The 17,807-nt window shown below is 53.7% G+C and overlaps 2 protein-coding genes across 3 annotated transcripts in view; both read left to right on the top strand.

The window, feature by feature from the left end:
• SYMPK (symplekin) overlaps window positions 1-330 on the top strand; it is a 35,094-nt gene extending 34,764 nt beyond the window's left edge. For both annotated transcript variants that reach the window (XM_030297737.1, XM_030297738.1), the window contains one exon: window positions 90-330. In XM_030297737.1, the coding sequence (XP_030153597.1) occupies window positions 90-224 (135 nt within the window). In that variant the 3' untranslated portion in view covers window positions 225-330. The remainder of the gene's footprint in view (window positions 1-89) is intronic.
• On the top strand, window positions 323-17,506 carry RSPH6A (radial spoke head 6 homolog A). Its single transcript, XM_030297739.1, has 6 exons — window positions 323-1,306; window positions 4,869-5,103; window positions 9,703-10,467; window positions 11,703-11,847; window positions 12,571-12,688; window positions 17,119-17,506. Exons 1-6 carry the CDS (start codon window positions 639-641, stop codon window positions 17,354-17,356), a joined length of 2,169 nt encoding a protein of 722 aa, XP_030153599.1. The 5' UTR covers window positions 323-638; the 3' UTR covers window positions 17,357-17,506.
• Window positions 17,507-17,807: the final 301 nt, after the last annotated feature.

Genomic DNA, 17,807 nt, shown 5'->3' with positions numbered 1-17,807 from the left:
GTTGGGGTGGGGAGGGGAGGGTACAGCCCGAAGGAAGCCTCGTAGGTAGGATCACACTGTCCTTGACCCACTCCCCCTTCTGTCACCAGGAGGCAACAGGCGGGTTGACCTCAAAGGAGGAGCGCAGCCCCCAGACCCTCACCCCTGCCGGAGACGATACCGTGAAGACCCCCAGCCCCGCCGCCGAGGAATCCGGGGAACCGGAGACCAAGGGGAACAGCTGACGGGGCTCGGTGGGGAAGGGGAGTGGGGCAGAGAACTCGGGGAGGGCAGGGCGGGGCCTAGCCGGCGGGACTTTGCCTTTAAAATTAAAAAGATCGCGGGTCTGGGTTGTGGATGCAGTCTCTGGTCTCTACCTGCGTGTCAGCTGTGGGACTGCGCGGTACCTAGTGAACGCGCCCAGCCGCTGGCTGGAGGACAGGCAGCCCCTCGCTCGTGGGGCTGCGCCTGCGCGGAAACCGGCTCCTAGGCCCCGGCGTCCCCGCGCGCCCTCCCCTGGTAACGGCCCGCCCCCTCCCTCCTTAGAAACCGGGGCGGCTGGCACAGAGGCTAGCCGGCCTGTGGCGGCAGGCGGGCGACCGGTCTAGCCTGCCTGCCTGCAAGCCTTCCTCCTGGAAGTCGGCGATCCCTTTTGAACTATGGGGGACCCACCGCCTGACCCTGAACCCCCTTCCCAGCCGCCTTCAAGTCGGAGGAGTTCCCAGGTTTCCCAGCGGCGCGGTCTGGAACTCTCTCGGCCCCAGCCCGCCTTCCCCGAGGAGGCGGAGCAGATACCACTTGATACCTCCATCCTGCAGAGCAATCGGGGGATTCTGGCCAGCCAGGCCAACCTCCAGGGCTGGTCGCTAGGGGCCAGCCCGACCCAGCAGGAGAACTTGCCGATGTTCCAGGCTGAGGAGGCCCAGCTGGGTGGGGTGGAGTACCCGTCCCCGAATATGGGCTTTCCCTCCGAGCTACAGCCCCAGCTTTATCTGGAAGAGGGTGGGATCCAGGCCACCCAAAACGCCGGCCTAATGCTGCAGCAACTACAGCGGGGCCAAAGCAACCTCTTCCAGCAACTGGAGTCTGCCTACCTGGAGACCCAGCCGGACTTATTGGGCCAGTTCAACATGTACCAGAGAGATGACCTGCAGTTCAGCCAGCATGGGCCCTACTTGAGGGATGAGCCCACCCTCCAGTTCTCACCCTCCGAGCCGGGCTTCACGCCCTTCACTCTGGAGGTGCCCGAGCCGGAGCCTCTGGAGCTGGCCGTGCAGAACGCCAAGGCCTACCTGCTGCAGACCAGCGTCAGTTGCAGCCTCAGCCTGTGAGAAGGGGCTCCTAAGTGGGGGGGAGAGGGGGTGGGATCCTAGCCGGGAGAGGACCCAGCCAAGGCTCTGCCTCAGGCTCCCAGGTCCCTTCAGTCAGACCGGGGATCACCCCTCATGGGTAACCAGGGACTGTTCCAGGGGCATCTAACTCAGGCTAGGAGTCAGGGGATGGAAACGCTAACAACAGCTAGCATTTACTTACCAGGTTGCCACCATTCATACATTAACATCTAGTTCTCACAGCTGAGATTAGCACATCTACTGTCCCCGTTTTACAGAGGACGAAGCCAAGACAGAAAAATTCAGTCCCATATCCAAAGTGATAACAGCCAGGATGTGGCGGAGTACGTGTGATTTGGCTCCTGAGGCCCTATTAGCCACTAACTTGCCAAAGCCTCTTAGCTGTAGTTAGAATACAGTTCTCAGTCCCCATTACGTCATCATGGAACTTACATTTTGGTGGGAGAATGGGCAATAAATATAATAAATGATAGGTAACGATGGGAGCTAAGGTGGAAAATAAGGCACGGCGAGGGGAGTTAGGGAGTGCATGTGAAATAGCATGAGGTCTGGGGAGGCCTCTGAGGAGGTGACATTTGATCAGGGACCTGAAGGAGAAGAGGGAGAGCACCTTGCAGGTGACAGAGGAAGCACATTTAAAGGCTTCAAGGCTTGCTGTGTTTGAGGAACAGCAAGGAGGCTGGTACAACTGGAACCAAGGGAGAAAGAGGGAGAGCAGGAAAGGGCCAGGTTGGAGAAGCAACAGTTCTTGCTAAAGCACAAAACTGACCCCATCTCTCCCAGGCACAGGGCTTGCCATGGCTCAGGAGTAAGTGCTTCCTCCTCACAAGAGCCATTCAGCCCCTGCCGCTCTCCAAACTTCATCTCTAGTCAGCTCCTGGCCTCAGATCCTAGAGTCTAGCCAGAATTAACCTCTAGCTTTTCCCAACAGTTCCCACCCTTGGAATCTTTAAGGTCCTTTATTCAAAAGCCATGGTCAAAGTCTGACCTCTCCTTACCCTTCCCAATTCAGTGATGGCTCTCCAGCACACCCAAGACAACTGCCGAAGGGTTTCCACCCTGCAGACAGTTAGACATACATGTTTTCTTGGAGAGAGAGACAGAGAGAAAGCACGCTCAAACATGACAGCATGGGAGAGGGGTTGAGAGGGAGAATTCCAAGCAGGCTCCACACCTAGCCTGGAGCCTGATGCGGGGCTCGATCCTTTAACACTGGGATCATGACCTGAGCTGAAATCGAGAGTCAGACATTCAGCCAACTGAGCCACCCGGGCGCATCATACACACACATGCTTTGAAATCAGACCAACCTGGTTTCAAATCGTGACTGTGCTACCACTGTGTGATCTCATGGCCTCAACTTTTCGGAGCCTCAGTTTCCTCACCTGGAGAGTAGGGATTGTAATTGTTCCTCAGATGTACAATTGTGGTGAGAATCCACCACTGCTCTCAAGTGCTCAGCATCGTCCCTGGCTCAGGTAGAAGGAAGCCAATACAATACTGTTATCACAGTATTGTCTCACTGTGTATCAGGCGGTGTCACTGCCTCCTCTCCTCCCCTGATCCCTCCCTCTCCTTCCACTCCAGCCAACATGCCAGGCACACCCTCCATTCAAGGCCTCTGCACATCACCCCCAATCATACCACCTGCAAACCATGGCAGTTTTCCTTCTTCCTTTCCGATCCTTTTTGCCTTTCCTTTTTCATGTCATATTGCATTAGCCACGACCTCCAGTGTAGTCGTGAAAGCAGGCATCCTCGTCCCCAATCTCATAAGGAAAAAATGTTCAGTCTTTCACCATTATGTGCCATAGGTTCCCCTTTATGCGATTGTAAAAAATTACCTTCTGGGGCGCCTGCGTGGTTCAGTCAGTCTGACTCTTGATTTCAGCTCAGGTCATGATTTCACGGTTCATGAGATCAAGTCCCTCATCAGGCTCTGTGCAGACAGCCAGAGCCTGCTTAATATTCTATCTGTCCCTCCCCCACTCTCACTCACATGCGTGCGCGCACGCTCTCTGTAAATAAATAAACGTTTTTTTTTAATTACCTTCTAGGGGCATCTGGGTGGCTCAGTTGGTTAAGCACCTGACTTCAGCTCAGGTCACGACCTCATGGTTAGTGAGTTCAAGCCCTGGGTCGGGCTCTGTGCTGACAGCTCAGAGCCTGGAGCCTGCTTCACATTCTGTGTTTCCCTCTTTCTCCCCCTCCCCTGCTCACTCTCTGTCTCTCTCTCTCTCAAAACATAAATAAACATGAAAAAAATTAAAAATAAAATAAAATTACCTTCTGTTCCTAGTTTGGTAGGGTTTTTAAAAATCATAAACGAGGGGCGCCTGGGTGGCGCAGTCGGTTAAGCGTCCGACTTCAGCCAGGTCACGATCTCGCGGTCCGGGAGTTCGAGCCCCGCGTCAGGCTCTGGGCTGATGGCTCAGAGCCTGGAGCTTGTTTCCGATTCTGTGTCTCCCTCTCTCTCTGCCCCTCCCCCGTTCATGCTCTGTCTCTCTCTGTCCCAAAAAAAAAAAAAAAATCATAAACGGGTGTTGAATGTTATCAAACAACTTCTCTGCACCTACTGTGGTTATCTTACATATATTTTGAACATATTAACATGATGAGTTAATTTTTTTTTCTGTTTTTCTAATATCTTCCCAGGCTTGCATTCCTGTTATTAGCCCAGTTTAATCATGATGCATCATTTGTTGAGAGCATCTTTTCGCTGGATGTCATTTGCTAATATTTTGCTTAGGGTTTCAGCATCTATATTTCTAAGCAAGATTGGCATGGAATTTTCCTTTCTCCTAGTTTCCTTCAGTTTTTTTTTTTAATCTTTTTTTTTGAAAGTTTATTTATTTTGAGAGAGAGACAGAGAGACAGTGCACATGAGTGGAGGGAGAGACAGAGAGAGAGAGGGAGAGGGAGAGAGAGAGAGAGAGAGAGAGAGAGAGAGAGAGAATCCCAAGCAGGCTCTGCACCCTAAGTGGGGCTCCATCTGATGAGCCCATGAGATTGTGACCTGAGCCAAAATCGAGAATCAGACACTTAACTGACTGAGCCACCCAGGCACCCTTTCCTTGAGTTTTGTTGTCAAGATCATGTAAGACTCACGAGATGTCTCAGGGCCTATGCACCTGCTGTTCCCTCTGACTGAAATACTTCTCCACCCCCCCACCCCCACCCCCAGTATCTGTATGGTTTGCCTCCTCACGTCTTTCAGATCTCAGCTTAAATGTCACCTTGGTGTGACCTTCCCTGGCCTTCCTATTTAAACTTACAAGCCATCTCCTATCCCTGGCATTCCCAGCCCCCCTCCAGCCAGCCCCTCTTTGTCTCCATAGAAATTACCACCTCCCGACACACTGTATGTTTTGCACATTTGGTTCATTTCTGTCTCCATCATCAGAATGTCAGCCCCACCAGGGCAGGGACCTTTTCTGTACTGTGTCCCCAGCGCCAGGCACGGGGGCCAGGTACGCTGAGCTCACTGAGCTGAGCGAGTGATGTCTCCCACCTCCCACTCCCTCCCACGGGAGGCAGGTATGAGCACCTAGTGAACCTGCTGACCAAGATCCTGAACCAGCGGCCCGAGGACCCTTTGTCCATCCTGGAGTCGCTGAACCGCACCACGCAATGGGAGTGGTTCCACCCCAAGCTGGACACCCTGCGGGACGACCCAGAGATGCAGCCCACCTACGAGATGGCGGACAGACAGAAGGCGCTGTTCCTGCGGAGCGGAGGAGGCGAGGGCCAACAGGAAATGGAAGAGGAGGTGGTGAGAGAGGCGATGGGGAGGGGCGCGTGGCAGGAGGGGCAGTGACCTAGGCTTAGGCACAGCCGGTGCTAAGGTCCAGGGGCGAGGGGATGCACAGTAGGACCCAGAAACTGCAAACAATTTCAGGTCAGTGTGCGAGGTGCGCCACGGGGGGTGGGGGTGGGGGGGCGGGAGGACCAGATCACAGAGGGCTTTGAATGCCAGACCAAGGAGATTGGGCTTACTCCTGAGGCCGCTGGAGCACCACGGAAGGGTTTGAAGCAGAGGAAAGGCTAGTGGGCTTTGCTTTTTAGAAGACAGACTCCAGGGGCCCCTGGGTGGCTCAGTCGGTTTAAGCTGCAGACTCTTGATTTCGACTCAGGTCACGATCTCACAATTGTGAGATCGAGCCCCTCATCAGGCTCTGCGCTGGGTGTGGAGCCTACTTAAAATTCTCTCCCTCAGCTCCTCCCCCACTCGCTCTCTCTCTCCCTCTCTGTCTCTCTCAAAAAACAAAACAAAACAAAAAAAAAAGCTGACTCCAGCGGCTAAGTGGAGGTGGAGGCTGGTCTCCCTCTTGCCGTCCTTTACTCCTCCCTCCCCCAAATAATTCTGATTTGCAGGTGTTTTCTGTGAAACTCATTGCCTCCTGGAGTCTCTCAACACTGAAGTGCCCCTTATCCCCAGACTCAGTTTCCCCTTTTGTAAGTCGACCCCTTGCTAAGAGCTCTTCAACTCCTGGCCCAGTAACATTTCACTAGCCTCAGAATATTTAATTCCACAGTTCTGTTTCCAGGCTTGGACGACGGCATAAAATTCAGGTGAAGGACTCTTCCACTCGTTCAAGAAACATTTGCTGGGGACTCTATTTATCATGATTCCGACGCCTCCTAGGCCCCCGCTAAGAGCCTTGAGAGCCTTGTCTCGGCTCATCCCCCGAAACAACCCTGCAAAGCAAGCGCTACTTAATTTCTATTTGTAAAGGAAAGACTTCAGCTCGGAGGGCGGGAAGCTAGGACGTACCAGAGACAGAACTAGGAAGGCAGGACCGTGACCTCCAAGCCCGTGCCATACAGAACCTTTGCCCCATCTGCGGATGCGATTGCTCTGTGCTCACGTCCATGCTTCTGAGAGTCTGGGATTCTGGCGACGGTGGGGTGGGATGGTGAGAGACCACGGGAGCGACAATCTTACAAAGGAATGAGCCCTTGGGTGAGCAAAGCGCAGGTGGAAATACCAAGCCTCGCGCCAAGTTTTACCTGGGAATATGGTTTTAAATTTCAGATGCAGTTTCTCCTCGGGAGGCCCCACCCACTTGGAAATACACCCTTCCTTTCCACCTCCAGGTCTTACCCCCATCTAACGCAAGGCCCCGAAGGCTCCGCCTCCTTAGAACGCTTGGCTCCTAGAGGCTCCGCCCCCTTGGAGCACCACGGCGCTTGAGGCTCCGCCCCGTTGAAATGCCAACCCCCGGAGACTCCGCCCCCTGACGGGCTTGTCCCTGAAGGCCCCACCCACTTAGAATTTGGAGCTGGAATTCTTTCTGGGTGGTCCGCAAACTCGTGGCAAAATTGTGGACGTTTGTGGCCTGTGCATGTTTCTAGGAAGAGACTCAAAGAAATCAGTGATTCATCATTTTTTATATATTTCTCTGACAGGAGGTAGGGCTCTCATTTCCTTTTTTCTATTTCTCCCAAGTCGCTAGCCACGATCCCCAACAGCCATGGTGGAATAATGCATTCTTTCCCCCCATCCTCTGAAATGCCATCTCTGATTTATTTACACCTCTACGGACTCGACCTGTTTGTGGATTCCCTATCCTTCTCCTTCCCCCCCTTGTAGATGGCTTTCTGCCCCGGAACTCACTGCGCCTCTGTTTCATAAAGCTCCTGACTACTCTCCAAGTTATAATTTCAGACTAACTTCAGTATTATTGCATCACATTCCAAAAGCTGACACTTTACTTATTTGACAACATAGACCATGTGAGGGCAGGAAACAGACGATGTTGCAGAAGTGGAGACAAGTGATGTAAACAAGACAGAAGTTTCTCCTCACACCCAATGGTCAGGTGCAAGCAATCTGGAGATGGCAGGAGGGTGCCACATGTACGTTCTCTCCCCCCAGACACGCATTACTGGTGATAGCAGAGGATGGGGAGAGAAGCAGAGTCTGACCTGACCTTGGGGGGCAGTTTCCCACTCTTGCTGAAATTAACAGTGAGCGGGGTGGAGTGATATCACTTAAACATGGTTGGTGAGGCCACTCCATTGCCATGTGGATGGAGGGTGGGGATTCCCAGAAAGAGGGTGATGGCCATTGGCTCATGGGCCAGGCACACACTCATCCCTTTTCGTTAAAATAAAAATTTTAAGATGTTTTATTTATTTTTCAGAGAGAGAGAGAGAGAGAGAGAGAGAGAGAGCAGGGGAGGGGCAGAGAGGGAGGGGGGCAGAGGATCCGAAGCAGGCTCTGCGCTGACAGCACAGAGCCTGATCTGGGGCTTGAACTCCCGAATCTGAATCCGAGATCACCGAGCCACCCGGGCACCGCTCTACCCTCCTTCCTTTGTCTTCCTCCCCGTCAGCGAGGTGTCTTGGAATTAAGCTTGACTCCGCTCCCCCTGAGTGGCTGGTGTCACCACCAATCAGGAAAACCAGCTTTTGCATTGCGTTTATGATGGGAAGAAAGCGCCAGAACCACTTTCAAAAGAACGATTCTCCTACTATTGAGCATTAGGGTGTGCTACATCTCGAGCTGAGGTAAAAACAAACAAACAAACAAAACCCCAGAATCCGAAGCAGGCGCCAGGCTCCGAGCTATCAGCACAGAGCCTGACACGGGGCTCGAACCCACAGACTGTGAGATCATGACCTGAGCCGAAGTCGGACGCTCAACTGACTGAGCCACCCAAGCGCCCCCTTATGAAGTATTCTTATGAAGGGTGATGTATCCCTCACCCAGACCCTTCAGAATGTGACCTTATTTGGAAGGAGGGTCATTGCCGATGTAATGAGTTATAATGAGGTCCTTCTGGAATAGGGTGAAGCCCTCGTCCATTATGCCTAGTGTCCTTACAAAAGGTGAAGTTTGGACACAAAGTCTCAGTCATCCAGCATGTGGCTCCCACACTTGCCTGTTTCACTTGCCGCCGCACGCACAGAGTGGACCCGTATTAGTCTGTTATGGCTGCTGTAACAAACTTAGTGGCTTAAGACCACATAATGTTTTACCTTAGAGCTCTGGAGGTCAGAAGTCCGCTTCGGATTGGGCTTCACCAGGCTGAGGTCAGGGTTGGCAGGGTTGCCCTACTGATGGAGACTCTTGAAGAGAAACCATTTCCTAGCCTTTTCCAGCTTCCAGAAGCAGCACACTTTCCTTCCTCCTGGGCCCTCCTCCGGAACCTTCCAGTCTCTGACTCTGATTTCCGCTTTCATCACATCTTCTCTGACCCTCCTGCCTTCCCCACTTTCACTTAGCAAGACCCTTGTGTTGATGATCTCCCTGTCTCAGGATCCTTCATTTAATCACACCTGTAAGTCACTTTTGCCGTGTCAGGTAGTCACAGGCCCAGGAATCGGGACATGGACATCTTTTGGGGGGATCATTACTCTACCTTCTATACCTCCTCTCTCTCCCTTCTGCTTTCAAATTCTGGCAAGAGAGCATGTGGTCTCCCCGATTTGGGCAATGTGTTTCCCTGGGCCAGTCATGTTGGCCAAGGGTGGGTCATGCCAATCTCCTGAGGAAGGACCTCATGTGTTTTGGTCTCTGCTATATCTCAATGTCTGCCTAGCCTGGGACTGGCACCCACTGGGTCCTTAATAAAGATTTCTGGACTGACTGAAAAGTATTGGGGTCAGCCTGTGGCCATGTGGCTATGGGAGTGGCTGCCTCGGTCCAAACCTCACTGTATTCTAATCTCAGCCCTCAATTTGCTTGTTCTCACTCCCTTTCTGCCCCCACTTCCCCGTCTCTCTGCCTCTCCCCCTCTGTCTCCCTGAACCAAGTAGATGGTGAAGGAGGAGGCGGTGGGGGCAACGGTTATCACCACCATCCTCCAGCATCACTGATTTCTGGGCTCAAGGCCTGCATCTTCCCTTAATTTGTTATATGATTTGGGGTATCTGTTAGGGGTGCATTTGGCTGCAAGTAACGGAAAACATGACTAGAAGTGGCCCCTTTGCCCCATACGACAAGAAGGGAGGTAAGGTGGCTCAGTGATGCCACCAGGCACCCGGCAGTTTCCACCTTTCAACTCTACCGTCATTAAGGTATGGGTACACACCATCCCATGCATTGCCTCATGGTCCCAAAATAGCTGCTGTGCCTCCAGATCTCACATCCCATTGCAGGCAGAAAGAAGGGGGAAGGATGAAGGAGCAAAGGATTTTCTCCTGGTGGTTTTCCTTTTCCTTTCTTTCTCCCCCCACACCCCCCCCCCTTTTCTTTTCCTTAAGGGACCTCCTCCCCAAGGACTTGCCCCTACATCCCCCTGGCCTGCAGCGGTCGCATGAGCAGCTGGGTTACAGAGCAGTTTAGCTCTCCGGATTTCACAAGTCAGGCTAGGGAGCAGGGCTTCAGCCTTCTTTCCTCTGCCCTCCACCCGCCCCTCTGCAGGCTGAGACGGCGGTGCCCAACGTCATGGAGACGGCCTTCTACTTGGAACAGGCTGGCGTGGGCCTGAGCTCGGACGAGAGTTTCCGCATCTTCACGGCCCTGAAGCAGCTGGTGGGTCAGCAGCCCATCCATACCTGCCGCTTCTGGGGCAAGATCCTGGGGCTCAGCCGCAGCTACCTGGTGGCCGAGGTGTCCTTCCGGGAGGGCGAGGAGGAGGAAGGGGAGGAGGCGGCGGAGGAGATGATGGAGGGCGGCGAGGGCGTGGACGCGCCCGACGAGGAGGAGGGCGAGGAGGACGAGGAGAAGGACACGGACATTATCCCCAAGCCCATGTGGAAGCCACCGCCCGTCATCCCCAGGGAGGAGAGCCGCTCGGGCACCAACAAGTACCTGTATTTCGTGTGCAACGAGCCGGGCCGGCCGTGGACGCGGCTGCCGCACGTCACGCCCGTGCAGATCGTGCAGGCCCGCAAGATCAAGAAATTCTTCACCGGCTTCCTGGACGCGCCAGTCGTCAGCTACCCGCCCTTCCCGGGCAACGAGGCCAACTACCTGCGGGCCCAGATCGCCCGCATCTCGGCCGCCACGCACATCAGCCCGCTCGGCTTCTACCAGTTTGGGGAGGAGGAGGGCGATGAAGAGGAGGAGGGCGGCGCGGGGCGCGACTCCTACGAGGAGAACCCCGACTTTGAGGGCATCCCGGTGCTCGAGCTGGTGGACTCCATGGCCAACTGGGTGCATCACGCCCAGCACATCCTGCCGCAGGTGAGGACAGGGGACTCACCGGGGTGGGGGGTGGGGGGGGGGCGGGGAAGGGGAGCTCCAGGCAATGCTCTCAAGCGCTGGCTCTCTGCCTGACGTGCTGCATAATATTCACCATCCGGCAGATATGGGTTGACGATGCCCTGCAAGACACTGTTGGGGCCAGATGCATCCTGGAGTTCCGAGCTTTTCAGATTCCAGAAAGGTGACAGGGCACACATACCAGAATATTACGCAACAGCTCAGCTCAAGGAGGGGCTGGGGCACCAGCCGGTGCTCAAAGATTTCATGATTTCTTTTTTCTTTTTGTAAAAAGGTTTTTTTTTTACGTTTATTTATTTTTGAGACAGAGACAGAGCATGAGCAGGGGAAGGGCAGAGAGAGAGGGAGACACAGAATCCGAAGCGGGCTCCGGGCTCTGAGCTGTCAGCACAGAGCCCGATGCGGGGCTCAAACTCACTGACCTCGAGATCGTGACCTGAGCCGAAGTCGGCCGCTCAACCGACTGAGCCACCCAGGCGCCCCAAGGCCTGCCTTTTTTGACCGCCTGATGTGTTGGACTCTGTATTCGTGCATTCACTGGTTCAAGGAAGCCCCTGCTGTGTGCTAGGAGCTTTTATTCATTCAGTCCACAAACTTTTATTGACTCTGCCACGCCTTCTTGAATCCAAACAACTTCTTTTGGGAGTGTTGCACGGCACGACTGTCATCCCCACTGCCTCGCTGAGGCAGATGAGTCTGCTCTGTGCTGTGCACTTAGGTGCGTTCACTTAACAAACACATTTCAGCTCTTCAGGGCCTCGTGTAGCCCGTCAGCAATCCAACGAGAGAACCCCTATGCTACCCCCATTTCACTGATGAGCAGAAGATCATATGGGAGGCTGAATATCAGCTCCCTGGGGCAGAAATTGGGGGCGGGGGGTCTCTCCTCTCAAGGATGTTTCCCCAGCACCTATCTGTATGTAGTAGGTGCTCATTAAATATCTGACAAATGAATGAATGAATGCCCAGATGGGGGGCCACACAGCCAGCAGGTGGCAGGAGTCTCCATCTCACAACTATAGCTCTCTCTCCCCCCACCCGTGTGACTAGCCCTGCCCCCCCTGCCCCTACTTGGGTCCCTGAGGACAGGGCCAGGCCCCGGTGTCCTTCCTGGCCCCTCACCACCTCCCAGGGTGCAGGCAGGTTACTATCCCCCCGGGGGATGTGGTCTGACCTCCCCCCCCCACCACCTCCAGGGCCGCTGCACTTGGGTGAACCCTTTGCAGAAGACAGAGGAGGAAGAGGAGTTAGGGGAGGAGGAAGAGAAGGCAGACGAGGGGATGGAAGGCGTGGAGCAGGAGGTCGGGCCCCCGCTGCTGACGCCGCTCTCCGAAGACGCAGGTAACAGTCCTCTTGGCGTCACGCACGCCAGCCCACCGGCCCAGGTGGGGACTGGGGAGAAAGCGGGGTTGGGGGGGGCATCTCTCTCAGCCTCAGTTGCTCCCTCGTCTATAACACGGGCCTGGCGATCGTGCCTCCCTCCTGGGGTTGCAGGAACACGTCCATCTTGTGAGCCGTGTCTGGCATGCGGCAGTGTTCCGGGTGGTGGGATATGATCTTTCCAGTCCCGTGTGGGTTTGGGGCGAGAGACAGAGAGAATTAGACAGGCCTTCCCCAAGAAGGCAGGGCCCGAGCTGGAATTTGGAAGACTGGATGGCGATTACCCGAGGTCAGGGTCTCAGGCACCCGGAGGAAGGAGGAAGGAGAGGCCGAGAGCCGGTGACCGGGCAGAGCCCGAATTTGAACCCGGATTTCCGGGACCACAGGGCCTGTGCCGTGCCCTCTGACCCTGGTCCAAAGCCATGGCTGACCTGCAAGGGCGATCACCGAGCACAGCAGCGCCTGCAAGGGAGGTGAGATAAGCATACCCACTTCTTGGATGCGGTCACTGAGGCTCAGACTGGCGAGGTGGCTCCCTGGGGCCACACGGTGAGAGAGTGATCTGGAGCCAGCCACACTCCCTTCACGAAGCCCCTCCCCTCTTTCTCTCAGTCTCCCCTCCAGGGCGCTGGGCAGGGGTGTGGGGAGCGCTGACCTCCCCTGGTGCTCTCCACTCCCCTGCAGAAATCATGCACATGTCACCGTGGACCACCCGCCTGTCCTGCAGCCTTTGCCCACAGTACTCCGTGGCTGTCGTGCGCTCCAATCTTTGGCCAGGGGCCTATGCCTACGCCAGCGGCAAGTAGGTCTTCTCCTAGTCCCTTCCAGAAGAGGAAGCCCCTATAACCTCTTCCGAGCCAGGCTGAGGGTGGACCGGGGCAGAGAGTGGAAGGAACCCCTTTCAAGAAGCCCCCTGGGCTGACCCCCTCACTCAGCTCCAGGACTTCCAACCAGGGCCAAAATGAGAAATCCCGGACAAAAAGTGGGAGCCCCTCAGATAAGAGAACGGAGGATCAGAGAGGGTAAGGAACTGACCCAGGGTCACACAGCGTATGCGGGATTCAAACCTGGATCTCTGGCCTCCCGGCCCAGGCTCCTCAGCTCTATGAGTCACAGAGCCAGACGGGACTCAGGAGTCCACTTTGATGTGGCCCTGCCAGGGGCACCGTCTTCTTTCCGGGGGACCTAACTTCTTCCCTGGGCCCCCTGGCAGTTCTTCCAATTTGAAGGGTCTTGGGTCCATGGGGCAGAAGTCTTCCCTGCCAGGATCCCCCACAAGTTGCTCCCCAAAGATTTGTCACTGCTGCATGTTCCCACCCACGCACACTCACTGAGACACTCACCACACACTCGCCGGGCACCGAGAGGCCCTCAGTCTCTCCCACTGGGCGCGACGGAGCCTTTCTGCTTTGCCGCTTAGGGAGCGCCCTCGGCAGCCCCGCGCTGGGCGCACTTACCAACTCCGTCCACCAGATGGCAGGATAAGTTTTCCTGGATTTTTTCCCTTTCCAGCTCCGCGCCCAAGGTGCACTGTTCCATCCTGTGATGAGATTTCGTGTCATCTGGCTACTTTCACCACATTCTTGGCGATTTTTTCGCCTCCAGAAACAGGGAAGAGTCTCCTTGGCTTGCTTTCGCCAGCCCCTTCTTCTGACCGCACCCTAATTTGCCAGCAGCTCTCTTTTCTGTTTAAGGATTTTATTTATTTATCTTTTAAGTTAATTTATTTATCTTGAGAGAGACAGAGACAGCATGAGTCAGGGAAGGGCAGAGAGAGAGAGAGAGTGGGAGAGAGAGAATCCCAAGCAAGCTCCGCACTGCCAGCACAGAGCCCCATGCAGGCGTCGAACCCATGAACCCCAAAATCATGACCTGAGCCGAAACCAAGAGTCAGATGCTTAACTCACTGAGCCGCCAGGCTCCCCTTAAAGATTTTATTTTTTTTAAAAAAAAATTTTTTTTTCAACGTTTATTTATTTTTGGGACAGAGAGAGACAGAGCATGAACGGGGGAGGGGCAGAGAGAGAGGGAGACACAGAATCGGAAACAGGCTCCAGGCTCCGAGCCATCAGCCCAGAGCCCGACGCGGGGCTCGAACTCACGGACCGCGAGATCGTGACCTGGCTGAAGTCGGACGCTTAACCGACTGCGCCACCCAGGCGCCCCAAAGATTTTATTTTTAAGTAATCCCAACCCCCCCAACACAGGGGTCAAACGCACAGCCCCGAGATCAAGAGTCACACGCTCCACTGACTGAGCCAGGCAGGCGCCCTGCCAACATCTTTCTGAAAGCAAAAGATAGATCCAAATTGGGAACTCAACTCACCCATCCATCCACCACTCGATCATGCATCCCTCCCACCATCCATTTGTTTTCTCTTTATAAAACCCTCTTGGGTGTCACTGTTTGCCAGATGTATGCTAGGTCCCAGGCCCTTATTGAAAAGGCGATATGGATCCTGCCTCTGAGAGCAGGCAGAGGAAGCACAGAAACTAATAATATAGCGCCCCCCCCCCCCAGCCAAATAAATACCCTGTTACAAACTAAGTACCACTAGGGACAGTGCGGGGACCAATTAAAGCTCATACCTGTCGGGGCGCCTGGGTGGCTCAGTCGGTTAAGCGTCCGACTTCAGCCAGGTCACGATCTCGCGGTCCGTGAGTTCGAGCCCCACGTCGGGCTCTGTGCTGACGGCTCAGAGCCTGGAGCCTGCTTCAGATTCTGTGTCTCCCTCTGTCTCTGACCCTCCCCCATTCATGCTCTCTCTCTGTCTCAAAAATAAATAAACATTAAAAAAAAAAAAAAAAACTCATACCTGTCATCTTAAGGGGATCAAAGTGGGATTCCTGGGAAGAGCAACCTTGAGGTGAAATCTCTGGGGAAAGAGAGAAGTAAGGAGGGGGAGAGGGGGAAGCAGGTAGACCAGAGCTTCCCAGACTGTGAGTGTACACGACCCCAGGGATCTGATTCAAGTGAAGGTTCTGGTGACACACGAGTGGGGTTGGGGCCTGAAGGTCTATCTTTTTATTTTTTTTAATGTTTCTATTTATTTTCGAGACAGAGAGAGAGCATGAGCAGGGGAGGGGCAGAAAGAGGGGGAAGACACAGAATCCAAAGCAGGCTCCAGGTTCTGAGCTGTCAGCACAGAGCCCGACATGGGGCTCGAACTCATGGAGTGTGAGATCATGACCTGACCTGAGCTAAAGTCAGACGCTTAACCAACTGAGCCACCCAGGCGCCCCTCTGAAGGTCTGTCTTTCTAGAGAAGCTCAACCTCCCTGGTGAGGCTTCCAAGGAAGCAGTGTTTTCAAAGGTTCTAGGAAGAAGGTCTCAAGAACAGCAAGGCTGTGAAAATAAGGGCAAAGCCAAACAGCCTGCGGGGCAAATTCTCCATCCCTCTCTCTCCCCCCCACCCCCTGCCCCTCACTGCCTCTCTCCCTATCTCCCAGTCCCCTCCTTTTCCTCCCATTTCCTCCTCTAGTTAAAATTCTGGGAACAGGTGGGCTGGCAGGCTTGGCCCCAACCCCTTCTGTTCTTGTTTATTATCAGTCTCCTCCTTCTAGAATGCAGGCACCACAGCAGGGATTTTTGTCTAATGTGTTCACTGCTGGGTCCCCACACCTAGACCAGCACTGTCCAACGTAAAGAAAATGCAGGCCACCTGCATTGCTCTACATTTTCTAGAGGAGCCCCCAGGTGGCTCAGCCAGTTAAGCGTCTTGACTCTTGATCTCAGCTCAGGTCTTGATCTCAGGGTCATGAGTTCAAGCTCCGCGTTGGGCTCCGTGCTGGATGTGCGGCCTACTTAAAATAAATAAGTAAGTAGTAAATAAATAAATAAATAAAATGTCCTAGAACTAGCCATGTTCAAGAGTAAAAACAGGCAAGGTTCCTTTTAATAGTTTATTTTACCCTATTATATTTTAAATGTTGTCATCGCTATGTGAAATCGGTAATGTAAAACTTAACGAGCTATTTTACATTCTTTTTTTAAACTTTTCATACTCTGTCTTCAGAATCTGGTGTGAAGTTCACACTTACAGCACATTCCATCTGGATGCTACGTTCTCATCAGAAGTACTTGACCTTGGATTCAGATTTCACCACATTTACAGCTGAGAAAATAGATTCATGGACCCAAATTGCCCCAGGCACACTTCGACATTCTCCCGTTATCCAATAACAGAAGTGAATATCGGTTTTATTGTTTACATCTGAATTCATAAAAATGAAGTAAAATCCACCCAGACGGCAGCAGAACACACATTCTTTTCTTTTCTTTTTTAGCATTTATTTATTTTTGAGACACAGAGCACGAGTGGGGGAGGGGCAGAGGGAGAAGGAGACACAGAATCTGAAGCAGGCTCCAGGCTCTGAGCTGTCGGCACCCTGACGGGCTCGAACTCATGAACCATGAGGTCATGACCTGAGCCTGTCAAAACACACATTCTTTTCAAGTGCCCATGGAACTGTCTCTAGGATTAGACCATATGCTAGGCCAGGAAACAAGTGTCGATAAATTTAACCGGATTGATTGTACAAAATATGTTCTCTGGCCACACTGGAGCGAAATTAGAAATCAATAACAAAGGAATTTGGGGGACTTTCACGGATATGTAGAAATTAAACAACACACCCCGTAAGTGACCAGGGGGCCGAAGGAGAAAGCACGGATGAACTTAGAACATCAAATACAATTAGAAACTCAGGCTTTTGGGGCGCCTGGGTGGCTCAGTCGGTTAAGCATCCAACTGCGGCTCAGGTCATGATCTCGCAGTTCACAAGTTCGAGCCCCGAGGCAGGCTCTGTGCTGACAGCTCAGAGCCTGGAGCCTGCTTTGGATCTTCCGCCCCCCCCCCCTCCCCCCCGCCCTCTCTGCCCCTCCCCGGCTCTCTCTCTCTCTCTCTCAAAAATAAATAAAACACTAAAAAAAAAAAAAAAAAAAAAAAGGAAAGAAACTCAGGTTTTTGGTCCCACCAGCCACGTTTCAAGTGCTCAGCAGTGACATGCATTGTTGCAGGGTACAGCTCTAGACAGCCCGGCACTTAGGAGACAGATGCTCAGTAAACACTCAAGAGCACGTGAACGGAGAGACCTGGTAGGCACAGCACATTCCACCCCACCACCCACACCTGTGCAGCCAGGCCAAGCCCTCGCAGGGTCCCACCTTCAGTGGAAGTCCAGGCTGGGGCCTTGGAGGGAGGATCTCTCAGTATCTCCCTGCCTTTCCAGGAAGTTTGAGAACATCTACATTGGCTGGGGCCACAAGTACAGTCCCGAGAACTTCAACCCACCCCTGCCAGCCCCCGTTCAGCAGGAGTACCCCAACAGCCCCGAGATCTTGGAGATGAGTGACCCCACGGTGGAGGAAGAGCAGGCCCTCAAGGCAGCCCAGGAGCAGAACCTGGCGGCCGCGGAGGAAGAGGAGGAAGATGAGGAGGAAGACGAGGAGGAGGATCTGGATGACTGAAGGGGGCCCCCCCAAGCCCCTTCCGCAAGCAGGTAGATAGTAGGTTTTCCCTTATACATAGTTAGTGATGGGGTGTTGTTTTCTCCCCCCACTGTCGGTTTGCTTTCTGCCCCTGGAGGGCAGGAGTAGAAGAGGGAGGTAGCTGCTCTAAAATAAAATTTCCCCATGGCACTATGGGCTAGTTTCTCATTTGTGTGTTGCATTTTCTCACTGCAGTTGTTGACATGGCCCCCAAGTCCGGGCTGTCGAGCTCTGCTGGGAACAGACATTGCTGCATAGGCCCTCCCATCTGTTTCATTCATTCATCTGGCCACCAAACAACTATTTTTTTCAATGTTTCTTTATTTATGTTGAGAGAGGGGGAAGGGCAGAGAGAGAGAAGCCCAAGCAGGCTCCACGATGTCAGCGCAGAGCCCAACGCAGGGCATGAACTCACGAACCGTGAGATCAT

Source organism: Lynx canadensis, chromosome E2 (genome assembly GCF_007474595.2).
Source record: "Lynx canadensis isolate LIC74 chromosome E2, mLynCan4.pri.v2, whole genome shotgun sequence".
In the NCBI taxonomy this organism is placed as follows: Eukaryota; Metazoa; Chordata; class Mammalia; order Carnivora; family Felidae; genus Lynx; species Lynx canadensis.
This window is presented reverse-complemented; position numbering and strand designations above follow the sequence as displayed.